This window comes from Somniosus microcephalus, chromosome 4 (genome assembly GCF_052327205.1).
Source record: "Somniosus microcephalus isolate GS21.2 chromosome 4, FLI_Smic_1.0, whole genome shotgun sequence".
Classification (NCBI taxonomy): Eukaryota; Metazoa; Chordata; class Chondrichthyes; order Squaliformes; family Somniosidae; genus Somniosus; species Somniosus microcephalus.
This window is the reverse complement of record NC_140990.1, coordinates 249,768,800-249,784,367: the sequence shown is the minus strand read 5'-3', so window position 1 is coordinate 249,784,367 and position 15,568 is coordinate 249,768,800. Positions and strand designations below refer to the sequence as shown.

Genomic DNA, 15,568 nt, shown 5'->3' with positions numbered 1-15,568 from the left:
TGCTAGAGATCGTTGGTAAGTGAGTGATGGGGGTGTGGTGCAGTGTGCAGTCTGTGAGGCTGGTGGTGCAGTTGGTGGGATGTGACATTTGACGATGCATTCACGGACTTTGACCACTCGTGTGAGGTCATTAAATTTCTTGCGGCACTGGATTCAGTTCCTCGGGGCAAGACGCTGGGCTGCACCAAGAATAATGTTAATTATTAGGCAGCACGAATGTCACGTGGTGCCTGCAGTACTTTTAACGGACGTGGGCCAATTGCTCATCGCAATCCCCGTGCCAGTTTTCAGGCCAGCTTGAATTTTTAGCCCTCTGTTTCTTTATACTTAAAAATCTGACGTGCAAATTTGAGTATGACACTTGAAAGTATAACAGAGAAATACGGCGGGCAGAAAATGCATACTGGATACTCTGGCTTTATAATATTGTAGATACATAATGGATTTAAAGTCTCCAGTTACTAAACTGACATTCTCTTATTTAAAGTAGATTCTTATCATCTATTTTGGTAACGAAATAATAACATTTTAAATATTTTTTAATTACATGCAAATTATCTTCCACTAACCGGCTGTAACTATCGCATTATTTCTGTAGGGAATGTCAAATCAAAATAATTTGGAGTTATTCACGATGTACACATCATAGAAATTTACGGCACAGAAGGAGGCCATTTGTCCCATTGTTTCTGTGCCGGCCGATGAAGAGCTATCCAGTCTAATCCCACTTTCCAGCTCTTGGTCCGTAGCCTTGTAGGTTATGGCACTTCATGAGCATATCCAAGTACTTTTTAAGTGTGATGAGGGTCTCTGCCTCTGCCACACTTTCAGGCAGAGTTCCAGACTCCCACCGCCCTCTGGGTGAAAAAAATTCTCCTCAACTCCCCTCTAATCCTTCTATCAATTACTTTAAATCTATGCCCCTGGTTATTGACCTCTCTGCTAAGGGAAATAGGTCCTTCCTATCGACTCTATCTAGGCCCCTCATAATTTTATACACCTCAATCCAGTCTCTCCTTGGCCTCCTTTGTTTCAAAGAAGACAACCCCAGCCTATCCAATCTTTCTTCATAGCTAAAATTCTCCAGTCCTGGCAACATCCTCGTAAATCTCCTCTGTACCCTCTCTAGTGCAATCACATCCTTCCTGTAATGTGGTGACCAGAACTGTACGCAGTACTCTAGCTGTGGCCTAACTATGCAGTTCAAGCATAACCTCCCTGCTCTTATATTCTATGCCTCAGCTAATAAAGGAAAGTATCCCGTATGCCGCCTTAACCACCTTATCTACCTGTCCCGCTACCTTCAGGGATCTGTGGACGTGCACTCCAAGGTCGCTCTGTTCCTCTACACCTTTCCGTATCGTACTATTTATTGTGTAGTCCCTTGCCTTGTTATCCCTCCCAAATGCATTACCTCACATGTCTCCGGATTGAATTCTATTTGCCACTTTTCTGCCCACCTGACCAGTCCATTGATATCTTCCTGCAGTCTCCAGCTTTCTTCCACACTGTCAACCACACGGCCAATTTTTGTATCATCTGCAAACTTCTTAATCATTCCCCTACATTGAAGTCTAAATTATTGATGATGTATACCATAAAAAGCAAGGGAATGAATACTGTGCCCTGTGGAACCCCACTGGAAACAGCCTTCCAGTCACAAAAACATCTGCCGACCATTACCCTTTATTTCCTGCCACTGAGCCAATTTTGGATCCAACTTGCCACTTTCCTTTGGATCCCATGGGCTTTTACTTTACTTTTGTGAAGACAGACGCAAAATATTCATGCCAAGTACATCATGATGTATGAAGATTGTGCATTTAACTCAATATTGAAAGCATGCTACAGATATTTAATGAATAAGGAAGGTCACTGTTGTGGGTTTTTTGGTTAATACAGAAATCTTGTATTCTTGCTGCTGCTTCCTTGAGACTTCCATATTAACGAAGAATTTTAAAGCTAAAACCAACTGTACCTCGGGCACCTCTTCCACTCCTGATTTTTCATGTCTCTCCCTCTCCTATCAACACTCTAGCTACCGATTCTGCTGCTGCTGCTGCCGCCTCTTGTGTTGCTGATTCTGCCACTTCTGCAGCAGGAGAGGAAATCTTCGGGTAAATGATTGAGACAATCACAGTGTTCACACTTGCCTTCAAAGATTTAAAGCGAGTCCGTGTCAAATATCCACATACTGTCAACTACACCCTTGTGTATAAGGCCGAGCAAAGCCAATGGGAGGGGGAGTGCATAGTTTACCTTAATTTCTTTCATAAAGAAAGCCCTATGTAATTTTTGGTGTTTACTCTTGGAAGCTTTCCCTGTTTCAGCAACCTGAGGTTGACAAAGGTCTAATCAGTTGTAGCATGAAATTACCACCTTTCAGCTTTGCAAGCACAGTCCCACTGGAATTTGTCCTTCTTGAGGAATCTCTCACTGTAGTGTCCATAATTACAGTGTTTTCTTAGTTGTCATTTCAAAACAATTGTCATTTCTTTAGCAGCATATTTTAGCAGCACTCACAAAATGGCTAAAACCCATTCTTCTTGCAGACATCAATTCACATTTTGGGGCCAATCACGTGGTAGTTGATGGCAGTAGTGCAAGTGCACATTGGGCATTAGTGACCTGGATTACCAGAGCGCGGACCTGTTGTGCAGCTGTGAAGTGGTTGTGTCGTTGAGGGTCTGTGCACCTGGAATGCACTGGGCTCATTAAGGCCCTGAAAATGAACTTGTGACCCAGTACTGTGAACTGTGCTCCTGTCAGTCCGCACCACCTAACAACTTTAAAGTAAAAATTTGAGAGTAACAACTTCAGTGGAGCATAAAATCAGGCGGGTTGTAAATAGGGATTTCCATCTGAACTTGCCCTGTTCATGCTGGATGGTTAGGTTTGTTGTGTATGTACCTTTAAGGGAATAACTGGTCTCAGACTGCAGTACCGGCAGTGACCACCCCTGTATAAAAGGCCCTAGCAGGCTTCTGTAGTTTCAGTTTCCAGGTTGTCTCCATTCAGTAAAGACTTGTTATAATCAACTCCTGCAGTCCGTGTCTCAATTATACACGGACATAATACTGGCGACGAGTAAGAAACGAACTTACCTGCAACTCGGCAGCAGCTCAGACGACGTTATTGAAGGTCGAAACCAGAAGAAAGAAAAAAAAATAATCCAAAGAAACTCGAGAAACGGGCGTCGACCGTGGGCAACCGCCCTCCAAATCATCGAATTGAAAAGTGCAGGAGAGACTGTCGAGAGCCAGGCTTGGTCTCCAGTCTCTGGTTTCCCAGCTAATCGGGCTGGTGGCAGGTAGTGCACTGATCCTTCCTGGGCTGCGGCAGGCTAGAGCTCGATCGGGTGGCTCTGCAACGGGGCCGGGCAGCGAGTCGGGAAGCAAAGAGAGAGAGAGAGAGAGGGTGGAGCACACGGGCGTGGCCGGTGCTTCGCAGCCGGGCAGCGTTCGGACCTAAGAAGAAGGAGGGAAGTGTCCCAGAGGGTCCGCTCCACGACGGGAACGGTTCTTCAATTAACGCAGCAAATATTGAAGCGCGATAGAAAAAGAAAAATACCGCGGAGAGCGGCGTTGGCAGCAGCGATCGGGGAGGCGCGAAGACCATAGGGCGTTGCCATTACAGGATAGTAAAATAAATATAATCGCCAGCAACAGCGTTGGCAGCGGCGGGAAAGCGCGGGAGGCGCCATCTTAACTCGGCGGGGAAGAAGGAAAAGCGTGGGAGGCGCCATTTTGATCCATCGGGGACGAAGGCAAAGCGCGGGAGGCGCCATCTTAGACTTTCAAGATGCCAAAGACTGGCGATATCACTGCCTTCGATAATGCAATAGAAGACTGGACCACGTATGTGGAACGAGTCGAGGTATATTGCGAGGCAAACGACATAGCCGATGAGAAAAAGGCATCGGTATTGCTAAATTGAATGGGCGCAAGAACGTACGGCCTATTGCGGGACCTGATTACTCCAGCCAAACCGAAGGCGAAGAGTTTTAACAAAATTGTTGCTATCCTACAGGAACACCTAAATCCTACACCGCTGCTGATAGCAGAAAGATTTAAATTCCACAGGAGAAATCAGCATAAAGATGAGAGCAATGCTGATTACCTTACGGAACTACGCAAGCTATCAAAGCACTGCCAGTTCGGAGCAGGACTGGCAGATACCTTATGGGACAAATTTGTCTGTGGACTCCTGAGTGAAGGAACCCAGAAGAGGTTACTCTCAGAGAAAGAGCTGACGCTAGATAAGGCTTTCAGCGTGGCAGTATCGTACGAAGCAGCAGCAAGGGGAGCTGCGGAAATACAACAAAAGCCACAGGAATACGGCACCCACGAAATGACATGGGGATTTGCAAAATGTTATCGCTGCGGCAGAACAAACCATGACCAGAAGGACTGCTGGTCCAAGGACAAAATATGCAGGCAATGCGGAAAGATGGGACACATTGCACGAGTTTGCAGGTCTGGGAAGAAGACCAACGACAACAAAAAGGCTACTAAGGAACCGTACAGGAAAGTACAAAAGATGACGGACAGTAGTTCCGAAGACCAGATGAGCGACAGTGAATCCGGGAACAAGAGACTAAGCTGTCTCAAACTTCACAACGTAATCGCAAAAGAGGATCACCGAACCATTTGGGTCACCCTCACGATAGGGTCCCAAGTCAAAATGGAATTGGATACAGGATCAGCTCTAACCGTCATGAATCGACGAGACTACGAGCGGCTATTCTCACACATACCCTTGAGAGAGACATCCATTGTCTTGAGGACGTATACGGGGCAAAAAGTATACCCCAGAGGAAAAATAAGGGTGCCTGTCGAATACAACGGCAAGAAAATACGGAAATTGTATCTCTACATTCTGCAAGATGGTGGACCACCGTTATTGGGACGTGAATGGATCAGAAAGATAAGTTTAGACTGGCACTCCATTCAGGCACTGACGGTGGCTGGTAAAAAGGATGACGACGTCACTCCTGGACGATTGTCAACAATCTTAGCTGACGCCAAAGAGGTATTTCAACAAGAACTGGGCACTCTTCAAGGCGTAACCGCCTCGATACAAATAGAGGAGAATGCAATTCCCAAGTTTTTCAAAGCAAGACCGGTACCCTATGCAATTCGCCCAGCCGTCAAGGCAGAGCTGGAGAATCTGGAGAAGGCAGGCATGTTATCTAAGGTAGACTGGAGCGAGTGGGCGACACCCATCGTTCCTGTCATGAAGAAAACGTTAAACAATAAGTCTGAGGAGCCAAGGAAGGTTCGCATCTGTGGGGACTTCAAGGTGACGGTGAACCCAGTCCTTCACGCAGTACAATATCCTCTTCCAAGGATAGAAGATATCTTCGCCTCACTATCTGGAGGGAAGCGTTTTGCAAAAATTGACCGAGCACAAGCATATTTGCAGATGGAGGTTGAAGAATCCTCTCGGAAGTATCTCACGATAAACACTCACAAAGGTCTTTACCAGTATAATCGACTGGTATTCGGAGTAGCATCAGCTCCGGCAATATGGCAAAGAGCGATGGAACAAGTCCTGCAAGGGATTCCGGGGACTCGGTGTTACTTGGACGACATCCTAGTGACAGGTGAAGATGACAGTGAACACCTTGCCAACCTAGAGCAGGTGCTCACTAGACTACATGAACATGGGCTACGAGCCAATCGCCCCAAGTGTGAGTTTTTTAAGAAACAGATATCGTATTGTGGCCACGTGATTGATGAAGAGGGGTTGCATAAGTCCCCTGACAAAATTGAAGCGGTAGTTAAGGCTCCAGCGCCTGAAAATGTGTCGCAACTGAGGTCATTCCTCGGATTGGTGAATTACTACCATAAGTTTTTGCCGAATTTGTCCACTATTCTGCATCCACTGAACGCCCTACTACGAACGGGAGTAGCATGGAAATGGAGCGATGAATGTAAGCGGGCCTTTCAGAAGAGTAAGGACCTAATCACTTCGAGAAGTATTGGCTCACTACAACCCATCACTACCGATAAGACTGGCGTGTGATGCGTCTCCCTACGGCATTGGGGCGGTACTGTCACATAAATTCCTTGATGGTTCAGAGAGGCCGATAGCTTTTGCGTCACGCTCGTTAACTTCAGCCGAGCGTAACTACGCCCAGATTGACAGAGGCCCTCAGCCTGGTGTGGGGGGTGAAGAAGTTCAATCACTACCTGCACGGTCAGAAATTTACTCTACTAACTGATCATCAACCTCTCGTCTCCATTTTCAACCCTCAGAAGGGCGTACCGATAATGACGGCACAACGGCTACAGAGGTGGTCCCTTTTCCTAGGGGCACACCAATATGACATCGAGTACAAAGGAACTAAACAGCATGGGAATGCTGATGGATTGTCGCGCCTACCGTTGCCGACGGTGGAAGAAGAACTGGCAGTGGATCCAGTGGAGTTATTCCACTCGACTATAGTCGAATGTCTCCCTGTGACGAATGCAAACATAGAAAAGGAAACACGAAATGACCCGACACTCTCCTGGGTCTATGATTTAACGGTGAAGGGATGGCCAGCACATGGCGAACCACTGCTGCCAGCATTCTCGCCGAGAAGAGAACAGCTGTCGGTGTGCAGAGGAACCTTGATGTGTGGATCCAGAGTAGTAATTCCACCCAAATTGAAGGATAGAGTGCTCAATGAGTTTCATGAGGGTCATCTGGGAGGGGTAAAAATGAAGAACTTAGCCAGAGCGTTTGTGTGGTGGCCGGGAATCGATAGAGAAATGGAAGAGATGACCAAGAGCTGTACAGGATGCCAGAAGGTCCAAAACGCCCCACCACAAGCCCCTCTACATCCATGGGAGTGGCCCTCATCTCCATGGCAAAGGGTGCACATTGATTTTGCTGGTCCCTTCATGGACTCGATGTTTTTAATTGCGGTGGATGCACATTCAAAGTGGCCAGAGGTAATAAAAATGTCCTCAACCACCACAGAAAAAACTATCACAGTCTTACGAACCATATTCGCCAGGAATGGGCTGCCTGAACAGATTTGCTCTGACAATGGACCACAGTTTGTGTCTGAAGAGTTCCGGAGGTTCTTAAAAGAACAATGGTGTTAAGCATTACACATCCGCCCCATATCATCCAGCCACTAATGGATTGGCCGAGAGGTTTGTTCAAACATTCAAGAAGGCTATCAAGGCAATGTGTAATGAAGATATACCCCTACAACACAAGGTGGATAGCTTCTTGTTTGCGACACATGCGGTTACCAACCAAACTCCAGCCATGATGTTCTTCAATCGAAGACTATGATGCCGCTTGGATTTGGTTAAGCCAAACGTCAGAAGAGATGTGGAGAACAAGCAGTTTCAGAATATGAATGAAAGGCCGACCAGGAGTTTTAAGATAGGTCAACCAGTTTTGGCCCGGGACTACCGCACAGAGAAATGGCAGCCAGGAACGATCTGTACACGGCAAGGACCTCTAATGTATACCGTGGACGTTGGAGAGAGCATTGTAAGACGCCATGCTGACCAGATTCTAGAGTCACTGGAAAACGTCAACTCCACAGCACGATCCGATACACCTGGCGATGAAACTGAAGTACCAATTGCATCTACCGCAGAATCGGTGATATTGGAAGCAGACGAACCAAACGACGACATTGATCCCGACTCAACCTTGCCAGAAGAACCTGATATCCCAAAGAGGCGTTATCCAGACAGAATCAGGAAGCCTCCTCAAAGACTGAACTTATAATTGCTTAACTTCAACCAATGTATCTAGCAACCATAATTGTAATTGTAATTAGTTATTATTTAGTTGTTAAATGAATGTTATGTACTGTTTATCTAAAAGGGGAGGAATTGTTGTGTATGTACCTTTAAGGGAAGAACTGGTCTCAGACTGCAGTACCGGCAGTGACCACCCCTGTATAAAAGGCCCTAGCAGGCTTCTGTAGTTTCAGTTTCCAAGTTGTCTCCATTCAGTAAAAACTTGTTATAATCAACTCCTGCAGTCCGGGTCTCAATTGTACACGGACATAATAAGGTTAAAATCAGGGTTTCAGGTTAAAGTGGCAGAGTCCAGAGCCCACCTTCAGTGCTTTACTACTTGGAAGATGTATTGAAATGACGGTTGAGATGGGTCATGTTGAATTATATCCATTCATTGTATCTAATGTGATTTTAAAGTTTGTTGCCTCATGGACAGGCAAGAATTACAATGGGCCATTTGAGAAAACTGTTGCTTATGACATTACATCCTAAATGTTTTGTATTGGGAGAGTTACAGTTCTGCATTGTGCAACATGTGTGTTTATTTCTTCAGCTGCCATCTAATTTTCATCCAGGCTTTGTGACTGGCAAAAATCCAGGGATAATTGAAGCAAATCGCATGAGCACACAGAATGTAGTACTATTCAAAACTTAAAACTGCTTGAAATAGATTGTTTGAGGGGCTTTTTTCTTTATGAAATATATATCTAAAAGACACTTACCTCCTGGATCCAGCAGTCCTCACCTTACTTTAGCTAGCGGGTTTTACGAGGCCTGCAAAACCTGACCAGCTGAAGTTAAATTGAAACTAGAGGTTAAAGCAGAGGCTTACAGCCTCACTATAATATTTAAATGGACGACCTGTCTCCTGGGAGAGGATTGGCTGCCCGCCCCCCATCCCGCCTCGTTAAAACAGGAAGTGGGTGGGTTGGAGGCGGGTTCTGGTTGAATTCAGATTTTTAACGCTTTAACTTCCCATACAACCCCAACCCACCCGTTTATTAGGTTAAAATTCCCCCCATTGCATTACATCATTACTTTTTCTGCATTACCATTTTAGTTTTGTTCATTTTTTGATTGGCTTTTATGCACAATTGTATTGATATTTTCATTTAGTTTTAGTTTTCCCATGTTTATTTTTCAGACACCAGTTATTGAAAATCGAGTCCCTCTACATCCTGTTAAAACCATTACCCAGGTAATGGGAATTTACAACTGAACTGCTTTGTGATGAAGATTGTATAAATTTATGTAACCTTATAATTTTTTCATAGTCCTTTTAAGAGTATGTTATATTCAGACATTTTTTAAAGTAAAATGGAATCCCAACAAAATGTACGAGACTGGAAATCACTAAAAGCAGTCAAATGTTTAACATGGAATAAAGTGGGATTCTAGTTTGGGTCCTCAGGAACATACTGTAGAGCAGTCCTACTGTAGCCAAAATTACTATCTTTAAAAGAATCGAGGGAAGAGATAGCAGAGGCACTATTACACATATTTAATAATTCATTAGAAAAAGGTGTATTGCCAGTGGACTGGTGGATCGCTAACGTTATACCTACATTTAAGAAGGGAGATGGAACATGTCTAGGGAACTATAGACCAGTCAGCTTAACATCGGTAGTAGGAAAAATAATGCTAAAGGAGAAAATAGAAAAACATCTAAAAACCAAAAATATGATAATGAATAATCAACATGGATTTCAAAAGGGAAAATCTTACTTGACCAACCTCATTGAACTCTTTGAAGAGTTAACAAAGAGAGTAGACGAGGGTAATGTAATAGGTAAGAACATAAGAATGTAAGAAATAGGAGCAGGAGTAGGCTATTCAGTTCGTCAAGCCTGTTCCACCATTCAATAAGATCATGGCTGATCTTCTATCTCAACTCCACCTTACTGCACTATCCCTATATCCCATGATTCTCTTAATATCCAAAAATCTATCGATCTCTGTCTTGAATATACTCAATGACCTGAGCATCTACAGCCCTCTGAGGTAGAGAATTCCAAAGATTCACAACCCTTTGGTGAAGAAATTTCTCCTCATCTCAGTCCTAAATGGCTGACCCCTTATTCCGAGACTGTGACCCCTAGTTCTAGACTCCCTAGCCAGGGGAAACATCCTCCCAGCATCTACCCTGTCGAGCCCTGTAAGAATTTTGTGTTTTAATGAGATCAACTCCCATTCTTCTAAATTCTAGGAATAGATCTAGATTTCCAAAGGCCTTTGATAAGGTACCACATAGACTACTGAATAAGGTCAGAGCTTGCAGAGTTAGGGGACAAATAGCATAATCGATAGCTGGCTGGCTAGCTGAAAGACGGAAAGCAGAGAGTTGGGGTAAAGGATAGCTATTCAGAGTAGCAGAAGGTGGAAAGTGGCGTCCCACAAGGATCAGTGCTGGAACCACTGCTGTTCACAATTTATATCAATGATTTAGAATTTGGAATCAAAAGCAAAATTTCTAAATTTGTGGACAACACCAAATTGGGGGGGGATGGTGAACACTGAGGGGGACTGCAACAAATTACAAGAAGACATTAATAAACTTGCAGAATGGTCATATCATTGGCAAATGAATTTCAACATAAATAATTGTGAGGTATTACATTTTGGTAAGAAAAATACAGGAAACTTTCGTTTAACTGGCTCTATTTACCGTCAAAATTCAGGAGCCGTTTCCATAAGTTTTTTACTTCTCGTTGCTTTTTTTTCCCAGTCAGGCTCTGCAAGGTCTAGCTGAAGCTGTTGCTTAGCTACAGAGACGCTTTTAAGCTGCGGCCGACTGTTTTGAAGCTGTTGCTAAGCAACAGGGTTTGTTGATTCACACGGAGCTCAAAAGCTCCGTATGTTTTAACATTAGCGCTGGTTTCTACGGCAGTTTTGATGGTACGGCACTAGCTCGGTCCCGTCAGTGCCGGATACCAGAAAGTTTCCTGTAAAGAGGTCGCATATTACTTAGAAAATAGGGGGGGGAAATTCAGTATCGCCCCGTTTGGGGCGCCATTATCGGCCGTGTGTAAAGTTTAGCGCCTGGCGCTAATTATTGCCTCCGTCGGCAAACTTGGCTTTTATCGCCCCTGGAGGTGATTGGAGCGCTAAATCAGGTGCTTCACACCTGTCTTAAGGCGCAAAGGCCGAGGAGCGAGGTGCTACCTCAGAGCGGTGGCGAAGCAAGGAAGGGCAAATCAAAATAAACCTGCAAAGTGCTGCTCAGTACTCAAAACTCTTCACACAGTGTTGAATCTCTCCAGAAGTGTGTGTGTGTCTCTCTATCTCTCTCTCTCTCTCTCTCACAGAATGCGTGGTGCAAAAATGTCACCAACAAAAAAAGGCAGAAAGCGGTTGTCTTTAAATAGTGCTCCCTCAGTCCCTTTCTGACTGCAAAACGCTCCCCTCAACCTGTCGTTGCTAGCGGCAGGCGGTAAGGCAGGGGCGCCACTCAATATCTGGGGCGTTGCGCAATCGACTGACGTCACGATCTGCCGGTGCAGGAGATCGTGGCGGTAGTGTTCTGGACCGATGGACATTTTTACATGCAATAGCACCCTCTGGTGGCGGTTATTGTGTTAACAGTTTGTAAGCTGGAAAGGTCATCTGTTCCTTCCTGTGTGAGGTCATTTGACCTTTGTTCCTTTCTTCCTGTGAGAGGTCATTTGACCTCCTTACCTTTCTTCCTGTTGACCCCAGGAAGCAGTTTTGCCAGGAAGAACCTGACTTGAGTAATGGAGAATTTGCTATGAGAGGTTCCACTTACAATCTAATGTAATCTGACTTCATATGTTAGGCCAAACGCAATACCTGTGAGTATCTTTAGTTCTTGGCATAATAGCAATGTTGTCAGAGTAATATTTTGATAATACTATGTTTATAAAAGGTTAATATTTAATAGTTACAGAAGTTAGTTCAAATGTTAGTTAGTTATACAATTAGTCTATACTGTTGTAAATATGTTTGTATCTTGTGTAATATCGAATGTGTAGTACTCAGTTTATGTACAAAACATACTTTGTCTTTGTTTACAGTTTCACAAATTTGTTCAAGTAAAAGCTTCAAAACAGCAACCGCTTCAGGAAGAATTATTTTGAATGAGTGTTTAACTTGCTGGATAGCTAGATAGGAGCACGTCTAGCGCGGCCAGTACAGGTAGTGTTTAGCGCTGCCGCAAAAGTCTAGTTAATTTCGTGAGCGGCGCAAACATCGCCGCACCCGGGTGCTAGTTGCTTTGCGCCCTCTTAAGGCGCTAATGGGAGGCGCAAACAACTGAATTTTTTCCCCCTAAGAATCTAAATGGGGTAGAGGAGTAAAGGGATCTGGGAGTAGAAATTCAAAAATCACCTAAAAGTTGCAATGCAGGTCACTAAGGCCATAACAAAAGCAAACAAAGCACTGGGGCTTATTTCTAGAGGGATAAAATTGAAAAATCGAGAATTTATGCTAAACTTGTATCGAATCTTGATTAGACCACACTTGGCGTACTGTGTGCAGTTCTGGTCGCCATATTATAAAAAGGATATAGAGGCACTAGAGAGGGTGCAAAAAAGATTTACAAGGATGACGAGGGTATACCCATCGGGAAAGAATGAACAGGCTGGGGCTCTTTTCTCTTGAAAAGAGAAGGTTAAGGGGTGAGCTGATTGAGGTCTTTAAGATTATGAAAGGGTTTGATAGGGTAGATGTAGAGGAAATGTTTCCACTTGCAGGCAAGACTAGAACTAGGGGCCATAAATATAAGATGGTCACTAATAAATCCAATAGGGAATTCAGGAAACACTTTACCCAGAGATTGGTGAGAATGTAGGACTTGCTACCACAGGGAATGTTGAGGCGAATAGTATAGATGCATTTAAGGGGAAGCTAGATAAGCATATGAGGGAGAAGGGATTAGAGGGTTATGCTGATAGTTAGATGAGGAAGGATGGGTGGAGGCGCGAGTGGAGCATAAATGCCCGCATGGACTGGTTGGGCCAAAAGGCCTGTTTTTGTGCTGGATATTTGGTGTAATTCTAGGTGAAAATATAAAGTTACATACATGGTTTTTACATTTTATTTTCAGTTATTTTAATTTCAGATTTATTTATCTGAAAAAATTCCCAGCTTGAAATATTTCAGAAGCTGCATATTTAATGTCAGCTTTAAGATTACCCCTTAAGATGCAGTTTAAAAACTGTGAACTCTAGTTGCTTCCAAAGCAAAGTAGTTGAAGACACAGAGCATGAGCGTCTTGCTGTTCGTCACATCGTAGTCATATTTGGATTTTATTCTAAAAAATGTCTTTATCTACAAGCTTTTAAATGTAGAATATTCAAATATATTAAGTGTGAACTGGTTGCTTGAGTCTTTTATATTTTATTCCATACTAGGTTCCATCTGAAAAAATCCTGAGAGCTGGAAAGATTTTACGAAATGCAATATTGTCTCAAGCACCTCACATGATAAGAGACCGGAAATACCACCTGAAGACCTATAAGTGAGTGCGGTGCAACAATATTATAATGCTTAAAAAATATTTTTCATTCATTTTAGAAGCCTTTCTGCTTAAAGTTGGAAATGAGTAATACCAATAGAAACAATTGATTTAAACTCCATGTCAAAATGTGTGTCAGGGTAGGGGTGCACGGGAGCAACAATAGTTAGTATGACAAGAGTAGAAGGATGCAAGTTCTCATATCTTCTCTTTGCCTTCCTACCTACACTCTGCTGTGTTCCTATCGGTCACAGTGCTGCAGGGAGCCATCTGACCTCTGCCTGGTGCTCCCTCGGGGGTGAGGGAATCTGATGGAAACCTTATGTTATGAAGCCTGCTGTTTAATGAGTGGCATTGCTGAAGTTTTGAAGTGGCCTCCTGCCTACTTCCTGTCGTGGTTACGAAAGACGGATGGGCAGCAAAATAGTTTGGAAGGAGGGGAGAATGGAAGAATTTCATACATTTAAAGAAAAACTAATTGCACTTATCCTTTGAGAGCTAACTTTTCTGGGATTATATTTTTAATATAATACTAGTTGATCTCCTGTGGCATTGCTCATGAATAAAATTGTATTACAAAGTATTTACAGCACAGAAACAGACCTTTCGGCCCAGCAGGTCCATGCCGGTGTTTATGTTCCACACGAGCCATCTCCCACCCTTCTTCATCTAACCCCATCAACATATCCTTCTATTCCTTGCTCCCTCATGTGCTTATCTAGCTTTCCCTTCAATGTATCTATACTATTTGCCTCAACTACTCCTTGTGGTAACGAGTTCCACGTTCTAACCACTCTCTGGGTAAACAAGTTTTTCCTGAATTCCCTATTGGATTTATTAGTGACCATCTTATATTTATGGCCACTAGTTCTAGTCTCGCCTGCAAGTGGAAACATCTTCTCTACATCTACCCTATCAAACCCTTTCATAATCTTAAGGACCTCTATCAGCTCAGCCCTCAGTCTTTTTTCTAGAGAAAAGAGCCCCAGCCTGTTCAATCTTTCCTGATAGGTATAACCTCTCAGTTTTGGTATCATTCTAGTAAATCTTTTTTGCACCTTCCCCAGTGCCTCTATATCCTTTTTAAAATATGGCGACCAGAACTGCTCAAAGTACTCCATGTGTGGCCTAACTAAAGTTCTATATAAGTTTAACATAACTTCAATGCTTTTCAATTCTATCCCTCTAGAAATGAACCCCAGTGATGTGTTTGCTTTTTTTATGGCCTTATTAACCTGTGTCACTACTTTTAGTGATTTGTGTATCTGGTTCCAAAAGTGTGTTTCTCTTCCTATAACTGTTTCTCTCCCATTCTCTAATTCGTTCTGTCATTCTCTGTTACTTTCGGTTTGTCTTCTGTCTTTCCTACCATCATTCCTTCCTTTTCTTTTTCTCTATCTATGGCTTTCTCACACTTCCATTGTTTCTGCATCTGTCTTGCTTTCGCTCTTTCTGTAACTTTATCTAGTTTGTCTCCTTTCTGTCTTTCATACTGTGTCTGTATGTATCTCAGACATGTTCCATTACTGATTTACAGAATTTGCATGTTTTATTAAAGGCAGGATGAGAGCCAAATGTACCTGGTCAGAAATGGGAATCTGGACATTGTGGGGGAGAAGCAATCCGGGAGGTGCTGTAACATGCACAGGTGTACGAAATACTGGGGTTTGATGCTTGGGCTGGAAGGGAGGGAGAAGGAGTTGGTGGGGGCTAGATGTTAAACCAGTGTATCCAAAGTCATAATCTTGGATTCCAGAATATGCATGGTGTTCCTGTTGATATCACAGTCTGGAATTAAGGTGCTGACGAGATCTGGCATGTCTACGAACTGTTGTAATAGATGAGCTGAGTAAGGAAGTTGAGGCATGGGCCCGGATTGGGAAGGCTGCAGTGTCTGAGGGCACTGTAGGGTGCAATGGGGAAGGTAGTACTACAGGGCCTGAGTCTGAAGCTGGAATAGGAAGGGAGTGCAATAGAGCTCCAGCCTCAAAGCAGTAGGGATGAAGTATAGTGGGTCCCTAGGCCTTAGCTGAATTGCGGAAAGAGTTGAGTCAGGGCTTGATGGCTAAAAGTTTCATGGAAAGCTAGATGGTAAGCTTTTGTTGGAACTGGTGGAGTATTGCTGGAATCTGAATTGGGAGCACAGTAGGGTGCAATTGTAGAGTAAGAGCACGAGTTTTAAGATGGCACACAGGCTAAGTTAGCATCAGGAATGGTAGATCAGCTGAATTTCCGAGTACTGATCCTGCTGCTTTTTTTCTCTTGACAAATCAGTTGATCAGCTAGTGAGGGAATCTGTCCACTGTCTAAAATTCAGCTCCTAATCTGCAACAGCATG

The 15,568-nt window shown here is 43.7% G+C and overlaps 1 protein-coding gene across 5 annotated transcripts in view; it reads left to right on the top strand.

Moving 5' to 3' along the window:
* The window catches only part of rapgef4a (Rap guanine nucleotide exchange factor 4a), a 389,151-nt gene that overhangs the window by 256,367 nt on the left and 117,216 nt on the right, over positions 1-15,568 (top strand). For 4 of the 5 annotated variants that reach the window (XM_085986188.1, XM_085986187.1, XM_085986185.1 and 1 more), the window contains 2 exons: positions 8,902-8,955; positions 13,127-13,233. In XM_085986188.1, coding sequence (XP_085842314.1) covers positions 8,902-8,955; positions 13,127-13,233 — 161 coding nt within the window. The remainder of the gene's footprint in view (positions 1-8,901; positions 8,956-13,126; positions 13,234-15,568) is intronic. The other variant, XM_085986186.1, reaches the window with a different exon arrangement.